Source organism: Lacerta agilis, chromosome 17 (genome assembly GCF_009819535.1).
Source record: "Lacerta agilis isolate rLacAgi1 chromosome 17, rLacAgi1.pri, whole genome shotgun sequence".
Classification (NCBI taxonomy): domain Eukaryota; kingdom Metazoa; phylum Chordata; class Lepidosauria; order Squamata; family Lacertidae; genus Lacerta; species Lacerta agilis.
Window position 1 is genome coordinate 15577406 of NC_046328.1, and position 14185 is coordinate 15591590.

The following is a 14185-nucleotide window of genomic DNA, read 5'->3' on the forward strand; positions in this document are numbered from 1 at the left end:
TCCGCGGTCAGGGATGGATAAAAAGAACATATGGAGAAGCCTGCGTGCCAAGGCAAACAAAGGAGCCTGTGACCAAAGCATTTCATTCCAGTGAAATAACAGCCCCTCTGGCAGTCGAGCGAAGCCGCGGGAAGGAAGGCCGGCCTCCGAGAGGGTGTCCGCAGACAGGAGAGAGCGAGCAGATGCAAATCAACTTCTTCATGTCACAGGGTCTTGGCTGCCAGGGTGGGTTGTCTGGTTTCCAAAGTGGGCGCGTCCCCTGTGGGGTGGTGGGATTCCCTGGGGTGTGGGTGTGGGTGTGCGCGCTAGGGGGCACGGAGGAGCAAAGGGATGCCAGAGGTGCAAATGACTATCACAGAACCATAAAGACTAGAGTTGGAAGGGACCCCCAAGGGCCATCAAGTCCAACCCCTTGCCTTTTCCTCTACGCCAGACATATCCAACCGGTCGTCCGTGATCTACAGGTAGATTGCCGGAGTGCTCCAGGTCCATCGCTGGATTAAGAATAGTGAGCGCCTGTTTGCTCCTGATCGATCGTGCTGAGCCCCGACCCCGGCTCTATGTCCTATTGCCGCTGCCGCCATTGTGAAAGCTTGTCTTCCTAGCGGTGGTGGCATAGTGGGGGGGATGAGGGAGGGCGTTGGACTGTTTGGTGATTGATTTAATGCAATCCCCCCCCCTGCCAAAAGAAAGCTCAACAACTCTTGTTAATCCTTCCTAAAAGGCTCAACAAATCTAGTCTGCCCCCCCCCCAAAAGCTCGGCAACTCTTGGCAATGGCAATGGGTAGATCATTGCCAGTTTTATTATACTGGGAGTAGATCGCGGTTGTCTAGAGAGTTGGACGTGCCTGCTCTCCACTAAAAACTCCCAAACTCTGCATGCAGCCTTTCATCAGTGGGGAATCGCTCCATCCCCTTGATGGTTTTGGTCGACCTTTCCTGAACCTTTTCCAACTTGACCTCAGCCAGGTAGCAAGGAGGTGAAGTTTCCCACACCTGGTGCTGATGCTGTTTTTGCTGCATCCATCTTCATCCTCATCTAGGGGGTCTCACACACACTGGGAGGAAGTGTGGCACTGTTCCTATTGCTTTTAGTTTAGTTTAAAAAAGGTAAAGGGACCCCTGACCATTAGGTCCAGTTGTGGACGACTCTGGGGTTGCAGCGCCCATCTCGCTCTATAGGCCGAGTTAGCCGGCGTACAGCTTCCGGGTCATGTGGCCAGCATGACTAAGCCACTTCTAGCGAACCAGAGCAGCACACGAAAACGCCGTTTACCTTCCCGCCGGAGCGGTACCTATTTATCTACTTGCACTTTGACGTGCTTTCAAACTGCTAGGTGGGCAGAAGCAGGGGCCGATCAACGGGAGCTCACCCCGTCGCGGGGATTCGAACCACCAATCTTCTGATCAGCAAGCCCTAGGCTCTGTGGTTTAACCCACAGCGCCACCCGCGTCCCTTAGTTTAGTTTAGCAGACAGCAAAAAGCAATGCAAAGGGGGGGGGAGCAGAACTGCTCTGAGCTGGGCTATCCACTCTTGCACAAATGGTCCTTCACCCCCTTTGGGAATAATAATAATAATAATAATAATAATAATAATAATAATAATAATAATAATAATAAATTTATAAGCCACCCATCTGACACATTGCCCCAGCCACTTTGGGCAGCTTCCAAGAAATTAAAACACAGTAAGACATCAAACATTAAAAGCTTCCCTATACAGGGCCGCCTTTGGGTGTCTTCTAAACCACCACATAGTTTTTTATTTCCTTGACATCTGACGGGAGGGCATTCCACAGGGCGGGCTCCACTACCAAGAAGGCCCTGTGCCTGGTTCCCTGTAACTTCACTTCTTGCAGTGCGGGAACCGCCAGAAGGCCCCCAGAGCTGGAACTCAGTGTCTGGGGCTGAACGATGGGGGTGGAGACACTCCTTCAGGTATACTGGGCCGAGGCCGTTTAGGGCTTTAAAGCTCAGCACCAGCACTTTGAATTGTGCTTGGAAACGTACGAACCAATGTAGATCTTTTAGGACTGGGGTTATATGGTTCCAGCGGCTGCTCCCAGTCACCGGTCTAGCTGCCACATTTTGGATTAGTTGTAGTTTCCGAGTTGCTTTCAAAAGTAGCCCCATGTAGAGTGCATTGCAGTAGTCCAAGTGGGAGATAATAAACAGAGCATGCACCACTCTGGCAAGACTGTGCAGGCACGTAGGGTCTCAGCCGGCATATCAGATGGAGCTGGTAGACAGCTGCCCTGGATACAGAACCGACCCAGAAGTGCCTCTGTCCAAACCCAGGGTGCTCTTTGCTGATTCCGGCGGAGGCAGCAGTCAGCAGCTCCAGCCTCCAAAGTCAGCAGAGGCCAAGAGGGGAGCCTCTCGCTGCCCCGTTTATACAAAAGCCCCAAGCAGCAGGGAAGTGCCAGGAAATGGAGAAACACAGGCCCATTCAGCCTGGGCCTCTGCTTCACAGAAGGAGCCTCTATTCAGAGAAGAGGGGGGGAAACTCAACCCAGCGGCGCTTCTGTAAACACAGCGCTTGTTATCGTTTCAGCGGGGAAATGGTTGCTGCTGCTCTGAGCCGCAGGCTTTTCAGCGCCAGGGATGTACCACTGTGCTCCCCTGACCGAGATGGGGGGTGGCAGCCCTTGGAAAAGCTGAGTGCAGAAGAATCCTGACCAGTTCGAAATTGCTTAAAAGACGGGACAGGATCATGTTTCTACCAGAGTTGAGCCAAAGGCTTCACAAAGTTTAATCTTTGGAGCAAAGACTGCGGCAGAGAGGTCCATGAGCCCCCCCTTCTTTTTTGCAAATTTCCCATGCCTGTTTGCAAGCCATAGTTTCCCTGGTCTGCTGCTGCTTTGTAGCCATTAACCCCTCCCCAATAAAATCTTGAAAGGGCTTCCTCACTGCTAAAATCCCAGCCAATCAGGGATCGCATAGTGATCATGTTGAAATCACAGTGCCAAGCAGCCTGTTCTATGGTTGTATTCTCACCCATATTTAAGACACGGCTGCCTCAACTGTGGTTTGTTCAAGCCAACAAGCCATGAATCGTCTCACAGACCAGGCATGGTTTCTTTCTCCAAACCCTCTTGCCTTGCGCCTCTGTAGCTTGATTGAGCATCTTGGTGTAGCAGAAAACAACAACACACAGTCAGGCAAGGCTGACGGTGCGTTCTGACATAACACAAAGCCGTAGCTAGGAACAAGCCATGGTTTGTGAGCTAACAGCAAACCATGGCTTCACACTGTGGTTTGCTGCAAGAAAACAAACCCTGATTAATTCTGCCAGGCTGGACTTAGCCATTCAAAGACATGACACAGGGGTGCTGACTGAACTGTCAGAATGGATCCTGACACATTTGCAAACCTAGTTTAAGTCTCTGTGCCACCGTGACAAGAATTCTGAATCTTGCACGCCTGTTCATCATTCGTTTGTCTACACCGGGATCTTGACGCCACGATGTCAGACATGCAAACCATGGTTAGTTATGGGGCCCTTAACAGGATGTGGGGAACACATAATGACGGGGCTTGTGGTGGGGGGACAACCGGGGCCGGTCCTTACCGACAACCTTTGGCAGCTTCTGGCGGCGAAGAGGGATGCGTGGAAGTTTCATGCTGATGCGGCTGAACCTCCCACAAAGACGCCTCGGGGATTTCTTGTGGGGTGGGTCCTGGTTTGAGCTGCAAGAGAGGAAGATGGGCATTTTGGGTTAGACTCCTGGCAGAAGTTAACAGCGTGGATGCAGATGGACTGGGACCACGGTTGTTCTGGTGGGTAGCGTGACGAAGGCCCCCATCACTTTGCTGTACTGTCCTCTGTTAGGGTTGCCCCCTCTTTCCGCATTGCAGAGGGTTGGAGTAGGTGCTCCTCCAATTCTACAGTTCTGTGAATCTCCTGGCACTGTGTCTGGTCAACATGGGCAAGCACAATGAGGAAGTAGTAGAGTTCTGAGGTGGCGGAAGGAGAATCCATCATTTGAAGCTCCCACCCCATGTGAAAAAAGCTCCCTGCAAGTAAAAAAGGAGCACAACCTGAGGGGGCTGGGACCTCTGCAGTGCTAGTTATTTAATTGCAGGGATACGCTTTTAAAAACAACCACCCACCCACCCACCAACAAACAGATGATGATGATGATGATGATTATTATATTTATTATTTATACCCTGCCCATCTGTCTGGGTTTCCCCAGCCACTCTGGGCGGCTCCCAACAGAATATTAAAAACGTGATAAAAATTCAAACATTAAAAACTTCCCTAAACAGGGCTGCCTTCAGATGTCTTCTAAAAGTCAGATAGTTGTTTATTTCCTTGACATCTGATAGGGGGGCATTCCATAGGGCGGGCGTCACCACCGAGAAGGCCCTTTGCCTGGTTCTCTGTAACCTCACTTCTCACCACCAGAAGGCCCTCAGAACTGGACCTCAGTGTCTGGGCTGAATGATGCGGGTGGAGATGCTCCTTCATTCAGGTATACTGGGCTGAGACCCTCAGACTTGCCCCCTCATCCTACCCTCTTTTAAACTTACCCAATTTGGTGGACACCACTGCCTCCTGTGGTAGGGATTGCCATATCTTTGTAAATTTATTTATTTGGTTTTTCAAATTAAAATTTTACAATCACATATCAACATACATTATAAAAGAACAAGATTCCACAGAATCTCCTGGACTTCCCTCCTCCCTTTTGTGGGTCCTATTGTGAGTCCTTTCCTCCTGAATCTTTCATAATAAACCAAATCTTTTTGCATCTCCACCATACCCAAAATTCACCATTAAACGACAAGTGGCAGGGAGTACGATAATTTAAGAAGCCACGGGAAGGACTCAAATTTTATCTGTTCTGAATCTTCCAACATTATTCTAAGGTGATGTGAGAGGGAGGAAAACATTTCTCCACCTGCCATGTACAATTTTATTCCTTATCATGTGGCCTCTTGCTCACCTTTTCTCTAAACTGAAAAGTCCCAAATGCAGAAACCTTGGGCAGAAGCGGACCAGGCCCCCTCAATAACCCTCCCTCCTCCCCACCAAGGAGCCTGAGTAGCTCCCCCCCCCCGCCAATGGGCTTAGGGTTCCCAGCGTTGATGCTTACTCCCGAGAGTGGTCTTTCTTGCGGCAAACGCAGCAGCAACACAGGAGGGAGAGGAGGAGGAGGAGGAGGAAGGCCAACAGGGCACCGGCTCCAATGACACCCATCCGCTGGTTAGCCTCTGAAATGGAATCAGGAGAGAAACAACACCCCCCTCTTGTTTTATTTTATTTATTTAATGGAATGTGTACATCACTCCATTGTAAAAAAAACAAAAAAACCTCACGGCAGTTCCCAGAAATAAAACATGCATTTACCGTAAATGATTGATCGAAGTCAGAGTTAAAAATCAAATCAAGCAGAAACAACAACCTCACATTTAAAAATAAAATTAACCTATTAAAATGCATGTCAGCTTTACACATCTGGGTAAGCTTGCTGGAATAAGCAAAATAGGTTTTTCGCAGGTGCTGGGGAAAAAAAAACACAGCGATGGCAGCTACCTGATTGTAAAGGGGCAGGGAGTTCCACAGTGTAGGTGCTGCCACACCAAAGGATTAACTCCTTGAAAGTGCAGAACGGACACTGCAGTTCTAAGCAGTTCAGCGGGCATATAATTCCAATTGCTTTCAGTTTCTCAATCTTAAATTCAGTTCTCCGCATTTCCACATCAGTTTACATATTTTTTTTTAAATTAAAAAATAAGAAAGTCCTCATGCAAATTCAACAGCATTTTGGCATGTCTTTCTACTTAAACTACATTTTTGGATGCAAAATTGCCTAATGGGCATATTTTGTCAAAACAGTTCCCCCTAATATGATGCATTTTCCTATGTCACCTTCACAAACTTATGCATTTATCCGACTTGGTTGGAGAACTGCATTGTAAAATTAAGAGAAGGGCGAAAATTTGAAGCATAGCTGTGTTTCGACTCGCCTATTTTTTTTTATTTTTTATTTAAATAAAGGGTGAATTTAGTTAAGTTTGCCTTTGGATGCAGATGGAATCAATTTTATCTCTCATCCCTAGTTAGGTAGGAAGGAAACTAGTCGCGAACTGTTAGCCTGCAGAGGGAGTCTTGCCACAGAACTCTGCAGACTCCAAACTTCCCAATGGAAACAGTTCAGAACTAGCAGCCCAGGACTCGACTCAGCTGATGGATGCTGGTGATGTCTGTTCCCCCAAGCCACTTACCCATGTGGCAGGATCCAGTCAGTGGGTCGCAAGAATCTTCGTGGCACTTGCAGGATTCCGAACAGTTCACCCCGTAGTGACCAGTTTGGCACGTCACGTTACACCTGTGGGGTGTGATACATAAGTAGCAGTCAAGTACAACATTCCTTGTTTGCCTAGAGTGGACATGCAAAGGGGATGTTTGCTCCAGCCAGTCGAAAACTTCCTGTTTCCTCCTGGGCTAGGACATACTTCCTTTTGCATGTGACTAGAGGTGGGCGTGACCTTACCTGTGCAGGTAACAAAAGCACAAGGCACGCAGCACACACACTCTCTTTGACTTCCTCTCTTCATCGGAGCAGCTTTTTTTCAGACAACAGTGGACAAAGAGACTATCTCCATATGGGATAGTCTGCCTTCAGGGATCCAACTGTGAACTGATGATGATGTGAGTAAACGTCTTTTATATACCTTAAATAAGATTGTGGCGTGTTTATTCTTTTAACGGGGAAATAAGGGATCTTACCAGGAATTGATCTTACCAGGAATTGATGCTTTTGAATTATGGTGCTGGAGGAGACTCTTGAGAGTCCCATGGACTGCAAGAAGATCAAACCTATCCATTCTTAAAGAAATCAGCCCTGAGTGCTCACTGGAAGGGCAGATCTTGAAGTTGAGGCTCCAGTACTTTGGCCACCTCATGAGAAGAGAAGACTCCCTGGAAAAGACCCTGATTTTGGGGAAGATGGAGGGCACAAGGAGAAGGGGACGACAGAGGATGAGATGGTTAGACAGTGTTCTTGAAGCGACTGGCATGAGTTTGGCCAAACTGCGAGAGGCAGTGAAGGATAGGCGTGCCTGGCGTGCTCTGGTCCATGGTCACAAAGAGTCGGACACGACTGAACGACTGAACAACAACAACCAGGAATCTATATTGAGAAGCTCAAACAAGCTTGCAACCAGCTAAGTTATAGAACTTGCTAGGGCAAGTTAGGAAGGATATTAATAAACAATATGTCCTCTCCTGCCTCCCTCAACATTGCCACAACACCTGAGGAAGGAATTATCAGGTGAGTGGGGGAAAAGAGAGAGAGAAGGTAGGCAGGTCACCCTTTGCTCTCCCCTCCAGAAGCAGGGGTGGCTATTAAATCCCCCAAGAGTGTCCAAATGGAAAGCATATCAGAATGTCGTAATTTCCAGGTGATGCCGAAAGACAAAATAAGGGTTAGGAGAGACAGAGGGAAATGGAATGATAAGACCATGCCTGGCCATAAGGACTAGAAACATGCTGAATTTCAGAAAAGAAAACTGATATACTCAAGGCCACAACCCAGCCTTCAAGGTCTATGATCACCTATCTAAAGCTGACCGAATGCCCAGAGGAAGCATTATTATCAATTGTCGATGGGGGCGGAAGGTTCTCAGGCTAGGAAGGACTTGTTCACAAATTTATTGACAGCTGCACGAATTATGATAGCTAGGAAGTGGAAGGGGCGAGCAGAATATAAAATGGAAGAATGGTATGAAGAGGTGTGGGATATAGCTATTGATGATAAATCAACATGTGCCATTAAGGTAAGATGGGGGGAATAAGCAGGAGAAATGATTTTGAGGAGATATGGAGGGTGTTTGTAGAATTTGTACTGTTAAAATGGAAAGGGGTCAAACCATCACAAGGGGTGTTGAAATTTTGGGAGGTTGGATGGTTGCAATGGAATGGTCTCGGTGGTGGGGTGGACATTTTTATTCTTATTTATGTATGATTGTTACTTTGTCAGAATAATAATAATAATAATAATAATAATAATAATAATAATAATAATAATAATAATAAAGGTCTATGATCACCTGTCTGTGCGTAGGAATGGGTTACATCCCAATTAAATGTGTGTCAATTCAACACTAGGCTATGGATTGCTCCCTTTCTATACAGCAAAGCTATGCAAAGACAGCTGTCAAAAAATAAAAAAGGGCATTCTGGAGAGCTGCTGTCGGTCAACGCAGACAGTATTGAGCATGTTGCATCTGAAGGCCAGCTGCTGGGAATCAGCAGTGGGGAAAGGGCTGCCCTCGTGTTCAGGTCCTGATTTTGGGCTTCCCACAATGGGCGTCTGGTTGGCCACTGTGAGGAGAGGATGCTGGGCTAGTTGGGCCGCTGATGTGATCCTGCCGGGCTCTTCCAATGTTCTAATGGACCGAGGTTCTTACTCAGTATAAAGCAGAGAAGCTAAAGGAAGATCCAGGCTGCAAAGCTGCTGGCTGAACGTCAGGTGAAAGCAGCTGCTGCTGTTCCACAGCCATCAGATTCTCTCAGGGATTTTCATGCCTCTTGAACATCCAAAGCTCTCCCGCTGGCTAGGGTCCCTGCCTCCCCGGTGCCACGTGCCTGTTGGCAGAGAAAAGGGTACGGGGCACTCACGGCCCGCAGAGCAGCTGCAAGCAGGCCTGCTCTAAAGGACTTATTCGCATAACGTGGAATTTATTTGCAGAATCTGCTGCCACAAAAGGTGGTGACGGTCAGGAGTCCAGGTGGTTTTCAAAGCAGGACTTGCTGTGGGCTAAAAGGATGCTTTCAGTCCAGAGATGGGAAGAAGACAAAAGTCCCTACCAGAGAGGAATGGCAAACTAAATTGCTGGAATATGCAGAAATGGCAAAAATGACTGGAAGAATCAGAAATCAAGAGGACGAAAGCTTTAGAAAAGAACGGGAGAAATTTACATTTTATCTGAGAGACCACTGTAAACAAATGAAAACATCAGCAGGTTTTTCACAACACTTGCAACGTTAACAAAAACTTTGGATAATAGATTTAAAATATAGAGGATGAAATAATATGCAGTTGAAAAAGGATAACATAAAGATCCATGGGGGGCGGGGAGTCTGAGAGTCAAGAGAATCTTGCATGTTTGAGTGTAATTGTAATATTGTTGGAATTTTGTATTTGTAAAATCAAATAAAATGTTTATATATCTATAAAAATAAAGCAATCCTTGCTCACCTGGCGCCCACTGGATGTTTTTGGACTTTGTATCCCATCAGCTCCAGCCAGTATGTCTGTATGGTGCTGGGTTGATGGGAACTATAGTTTAAAACATGGTGCTGAATGGAGAGCTGCTGCCAGTCAGTGTGGACAAAACTGAGCTGGGTGGACCAATGATCAGACTTGGCAGAAGGCAGGTTCTTATGTTCCCATTTAAACCAGGTTTTTATTCTGAACCATGAGGACTAGAATCCTGGGGAGGCATCCAGTTAAAGAGAGCTACTGGTGCAGTATTTCCCAAACTTGGGTTTCCAGCTCTTTTTGGACTACAACTCCCAACATCCCCAGCTAGCAAGACCAGTGGTCAGGGATGATGGGAATCGTAGTCTGAAAAAAACAGCTGGAAACCCACGTTTGGGAAACACTGTACTAGTGCAAAGATTTTTGCATGCACAACAGAAGTTCCTCTCCCTCTCCTCCCTCTTTGCCACCCCAAATCTGCTCCAGAGGGTTGAAGGAACACCCAAAACAAATTTGGAGGGTCATCGGAAGAAGGAAGCTCAGCTGAAATGCAAGCAGGTCTATTTAGAATGGATATTGCCCTTGCTTTATTTTAAGAGGAAAGAGCGTAAGTCCCAGGGTCTTACGTTATTGTTTGTTCTAGAAAGGGGCAATATAAATAAAAATCCTGTTCAATAAATTAACAAAACAGCAGCGCCCATTCTCCTTGGCACAAATTCTGTTCAGTGCAATGGCTGCATGGCGGAGGCAGTGAAACCACCCGCAGGAGGTCTATGAACTATCCTTCAGCTTTTTGTGATGGAAAAACAACAACCAAAACCCAAATCGAAACAAAGACCCCTCTTCAGACAAACGGGACACTTTGCTCTGTGTTCCTTTCCAAGGAAGCTACGCATAAATCTCTACTTCCAGCTTTCGTTGGTGGAGAGAAAAGAACCGCAAAAGGAAGAGAGGAAGAGCTTTCGCTTGCAAAACAATCACGCCACGGAGCCCGTTTGAACACACAGCCGTTCTCGGTAGCCAGCAAGCAAGCTGATGAGTAACTCCTGACCAAATCTTATTTTTAGCATGCTCAGGGCTTTCCATCTGCTGACACAGCTCCGAAGCCGCGCAGGTTCCTCCGTTTGCCAGGGCTGCTGTGTGCAACAAGCATCAACATCTAGCCTACTGGTGTCAGCACTGACTGGGAGCAGCTCTCCAGGCAGGGAGTCTCGCCCAGCCCTACCCGGAGATGCCAGGGATTGAACCTGAGACCTCCTTCATATAAATCATGTGCTCGGTTGCCACTCTTCCCCGTCACTGTATAAGGCAGCCGTATACTCAGTCACATCACTGGTCCCTCTACCTCAGTACTGCCAACTCTGACTGGCAGAAGCTCTCCAGCGTTTCAAGCAGCGGGTGCTCCCAGCCCTCCCTGGAGGTGCCATTGGGGATTGAACCTGGGACCTCCTGCATGCAAAGCGGATGCTCTATAACCACTGAGCAATGCTCCTCCCGAACGCTAGAATTGCACATGCTGGATACGAGGGCTCTTAACATCGCACAACAACAAATGGAACGGCTGTCATCCAGTGACAGACACATGACTTTTGGCACATATACTAAGATCTGAGAAAGTGGGGGAGAAGTTCCCATATACACTTCCAGAGAGAAAGTGCTTGCTGTGCTGAAAATATACCAAGTATTTGTCAAGAAATGGAAAAAAAATGCAAGCAAGGCCTCGCTGCAGATTGGAGCTGACAGAGGAAGTGATGAGTAATGGTCTGAAGGCAAAACTTGCAGAGTGGGCTGTGCTAACAGAGCTCAGGAAGAAGACAGCAAGACGCCCCACTGGAACTACCCCCCCCCCCCAAAAAAAAAACCTGGTATGGTTCACTGAGCCCAAATTGAGCCTTGGAAACAGCCTAAGCAGCCAAATGTAATCAGGCCAGCTCTCGGTAGAACTGCAGCAGCAATAAAAAGCTGGTTTCTCCCTTAATTCCCAGGAGACAAGAAATCCAGATCCGGAGGCAGAGAGAAAGAACATGATGCCGTTTTTGAAAACGTCTTTTTAAAAGATTTACATAATTGGGAAATGACTTGGGATTCAGTGGGCAAACTTGCAATTGGCTCCTTTTTTTGCAACTTTGTAATGTTTCCAGCGCATAGTTAAACTGTGGGACTCATTGCTACAGGAGGTAGTGACGCTCACCAACTTGGATGCCTTTGAAAGAGGATTGCAGGATAGGGCCATCAGTGGCTACTAACCATGATGACCACGCTCTGCCTCTGCAGAAATGCTTCCGAACTTAAAAATGGTAAGCGTAATGCTGGTGGTCGGCAAAAGAGGTTCAAAGACTCTCTCAACGCAAATCTCAAAAAAATGTATAAACACCGACGACTGGGAAACACTGGCCTGCAAGCGCTCCAATTGGAGAACAGCCTTTACCAAAGGTGTCATGGACTTTGAAGACGCTCGAACTCAGGACACAAGGGAGAAACACGCTAAGAGGAAGGCACGCTTGGCAAACCCTCACCATGATCAACTCCTGCCTGGAAACCTATGTCCCCACTTGGAAGGATGTGTGGATCCAGAATTGGCCTCCACAGTCACTTACGGACTCTCTTTTAAAACTGTGTTTATGGAAGACAATCTTACTTGGCTACGAGTGATCGCCAAAGAAGAAGAATGCTGGACTAGATGGGCATTGGGCCTGATCCAGCACAGCTCCTCTTAACCTCCAGAAACTAAGAAAATGACACGGGCGATTTTCTGGGGGACACTTTGATCTTCCAAGTCATCTTTAAATGAGTGCAAAAGAAAGCAAAGTTCAGAGGGTCAGCTGCAAAAACACTTTCATTTCTTTCCCTGGGTTGGTGTTTGGTGGTGGTGGGGGGAATCACGAGATTTATTTATTTTTAAACACCCCCAACACAAACACATTGTTATGGCCTGGGAGGAGAAAGCCCAATGGCAGCCCAACTGATTCTATAGGGCTCTTTTTGTTTAGCTTTTCACTTTTCTCTAGTTACACCTGACCCACAACAAAACCTGGTAGAACAGACTTCAGAACATAAGGGCATCGGAAGAGCCTGCAGGATCAGACCAGTGGCCCATCTACTCCAGCATCCTTCTCTCGCAGTGGCCAACGTTCTCATACAGGGAACGGCTTTCAACTGCTTCCCTTGCAAAATTGCTTCGACGTACCTTATGGGAAGCAATTCATAAACGGGGTCAAACAAGTGATAACTGTTTTGTGGAATATCAGCCGCACAATTGTAGAAAGGGTTTGTTTTTTTGTTTTGCTTCATTTAGTTGAATTTGTAACATTTAGCATTTTAAACGTACCGTGCACAGATACATAGAGTTGGAAGGGATCCCGAGGATCATCTAGTCCAACCCCCTGCTACGCAGGAATACGCAGCTGTCCCAAAATGGGGATCGAACCTGCAATCTTATTATTATCAGCACTGCGCTGCAGCCAGCTGAGCTATCCGGGCTTCTTCTTTGGGAAGCAGGTGGCAGGTCTGTACAGGAATAATTAAACGAGCAGAATGGAGACCCTTGCGTTGGGGCGCTGAGTCACTTACCAAATTCCTTGGAAGCCTGGCCGGCAGAGGCAGCGCCCCGACTCGAAGTCGCACGTGCCGTTGAAACAGTCGTTGCAGACAAAGGCGCAGTTCTCGCCGTAGGTCCCGTTGCGACACTTGGTCTCACACCTGGAGGAAGTTCAAGATGGTGAGCGGGGAGTGGGGGGGCAGCAAGAAGGAACAGCCGCTCTCAGAGCAGCTTTCAGCACAACAGCTATTGTACGTTTCCGAGCGCAATTCAAAGTGTTGGTGCTGACCTTTAAAGCCCTAAACGGCCTCAGCCCAATATACCTGAAGGAGCGTCTCCACCCCCATCGTTCAGCCCGGATACTGAGGTCCAGCTCCGAGGGCCTTCTGCCGGTTCCCTCACTGTGAGAAGTAAAGCTTACAGGGAACCAGGCAGAGGGCCTTCTCGGTAGTGGCACCCAGCCTGTGGAACGCCCTCCCGTCAGATGCCAAGGAGATAAATAACTATACAACTTTTAGAAGACATCTGAAGGCAGCCCTCTTTAGGGAAGCTTTTAATGTTTGACGTTTTGTCGCTTTATTATTATTATTAATAATAATAATATTTGATTGGGAGCCGCCCAGAGTGGCTGGGGAAACACAGCCAGATGGGTGGGGTATAAATAAATAATTTGTTGTTGTTGTTGTTGTTGTTGTTATTTATTATTATTATTATTATTATTATTATTATTATTATTATTATTATTATTATTATTGCCTATCCCTCCTCCAACAGCATACAGATCAATATGGCTGACACAACAACACCCTCCCCACATACAAACAAACCATACTGCAACCAACCAAACACAACCAAGCAAACCCTGGATCCTCCAATCTCTCACAACACCAATAAAAAGATAACTATATAAATAAAGGGCCGCACCATGAGACACTGACATAAAAACCCTGCACAAACACTGTGCTATAGAATGAACAGATAATCATCCCCCAACCCCTCTCTTCTCCCCCCCCCCATATATGACAATGTAAACAGACTGTAAAAAAGACCCTATGAGCTGAAAGTGGAGATGCTATGTGTACTTTTCTTTTTTGTTTGTTTGTTTTGTATCACAACAATCTTTACATAATAAAACTTTTTTTTTTAAGAACAGCTTTTTGCTTCTGCTTCTTAGCTTATTGACATGGCTTTTCACATCACCATCTCCAGCAGTTCATTGCCTTGACCACAAGTGGGTGGAAAACAGATCAGGATCTGCCGACAGATCTCTGCCTGATTTGCAGTAGATTAGTAAGCGTTTCCAACTCCTGATAACAGCAGCAGCAACATTGATATATTTCTAAATCGGGCTGCTGAAATTGAGACCTGAACGTTGGAAGATTCAGGATGGATTATTATTATTATTATTATTATTATTTAAAAAGCACTTA

The 14185-nt window shown here is 46.9% G+C and overlaps 1 protein-coding gene across 1 annotated transcript in view; it reads right to left on the bottom strand.

Annotated features, from left to right (window-relative positions):
- Window positions 1-14185, bottom strand: part of SCARF2 (scavenger receptor class F member 2) — a 42802-nt gene that overhangs the window by 12749 nt on the left and 15868 nt on the right. The window contains exons 6-9 of the mRNA XM_033174614.1: window positions 12788-12916; window positions 6237-6340; window positions 5105-5222; window positions 3574-3692 (exon numbers count right to left, since the gene is read on the bottom strand). Coding sequence (XP_033030505.1) covers window positions 3574-3692; window positions 5105-5222; window positions 6237-6340; window positions 12788-12916 — 470 coding nt within the window. The remainder of the gene's footprint in view (window positions 1-3573; window positions 3693-5104; window positions 5223-6236; window positions 6341-12787; window positions 12917-14185) is intronic.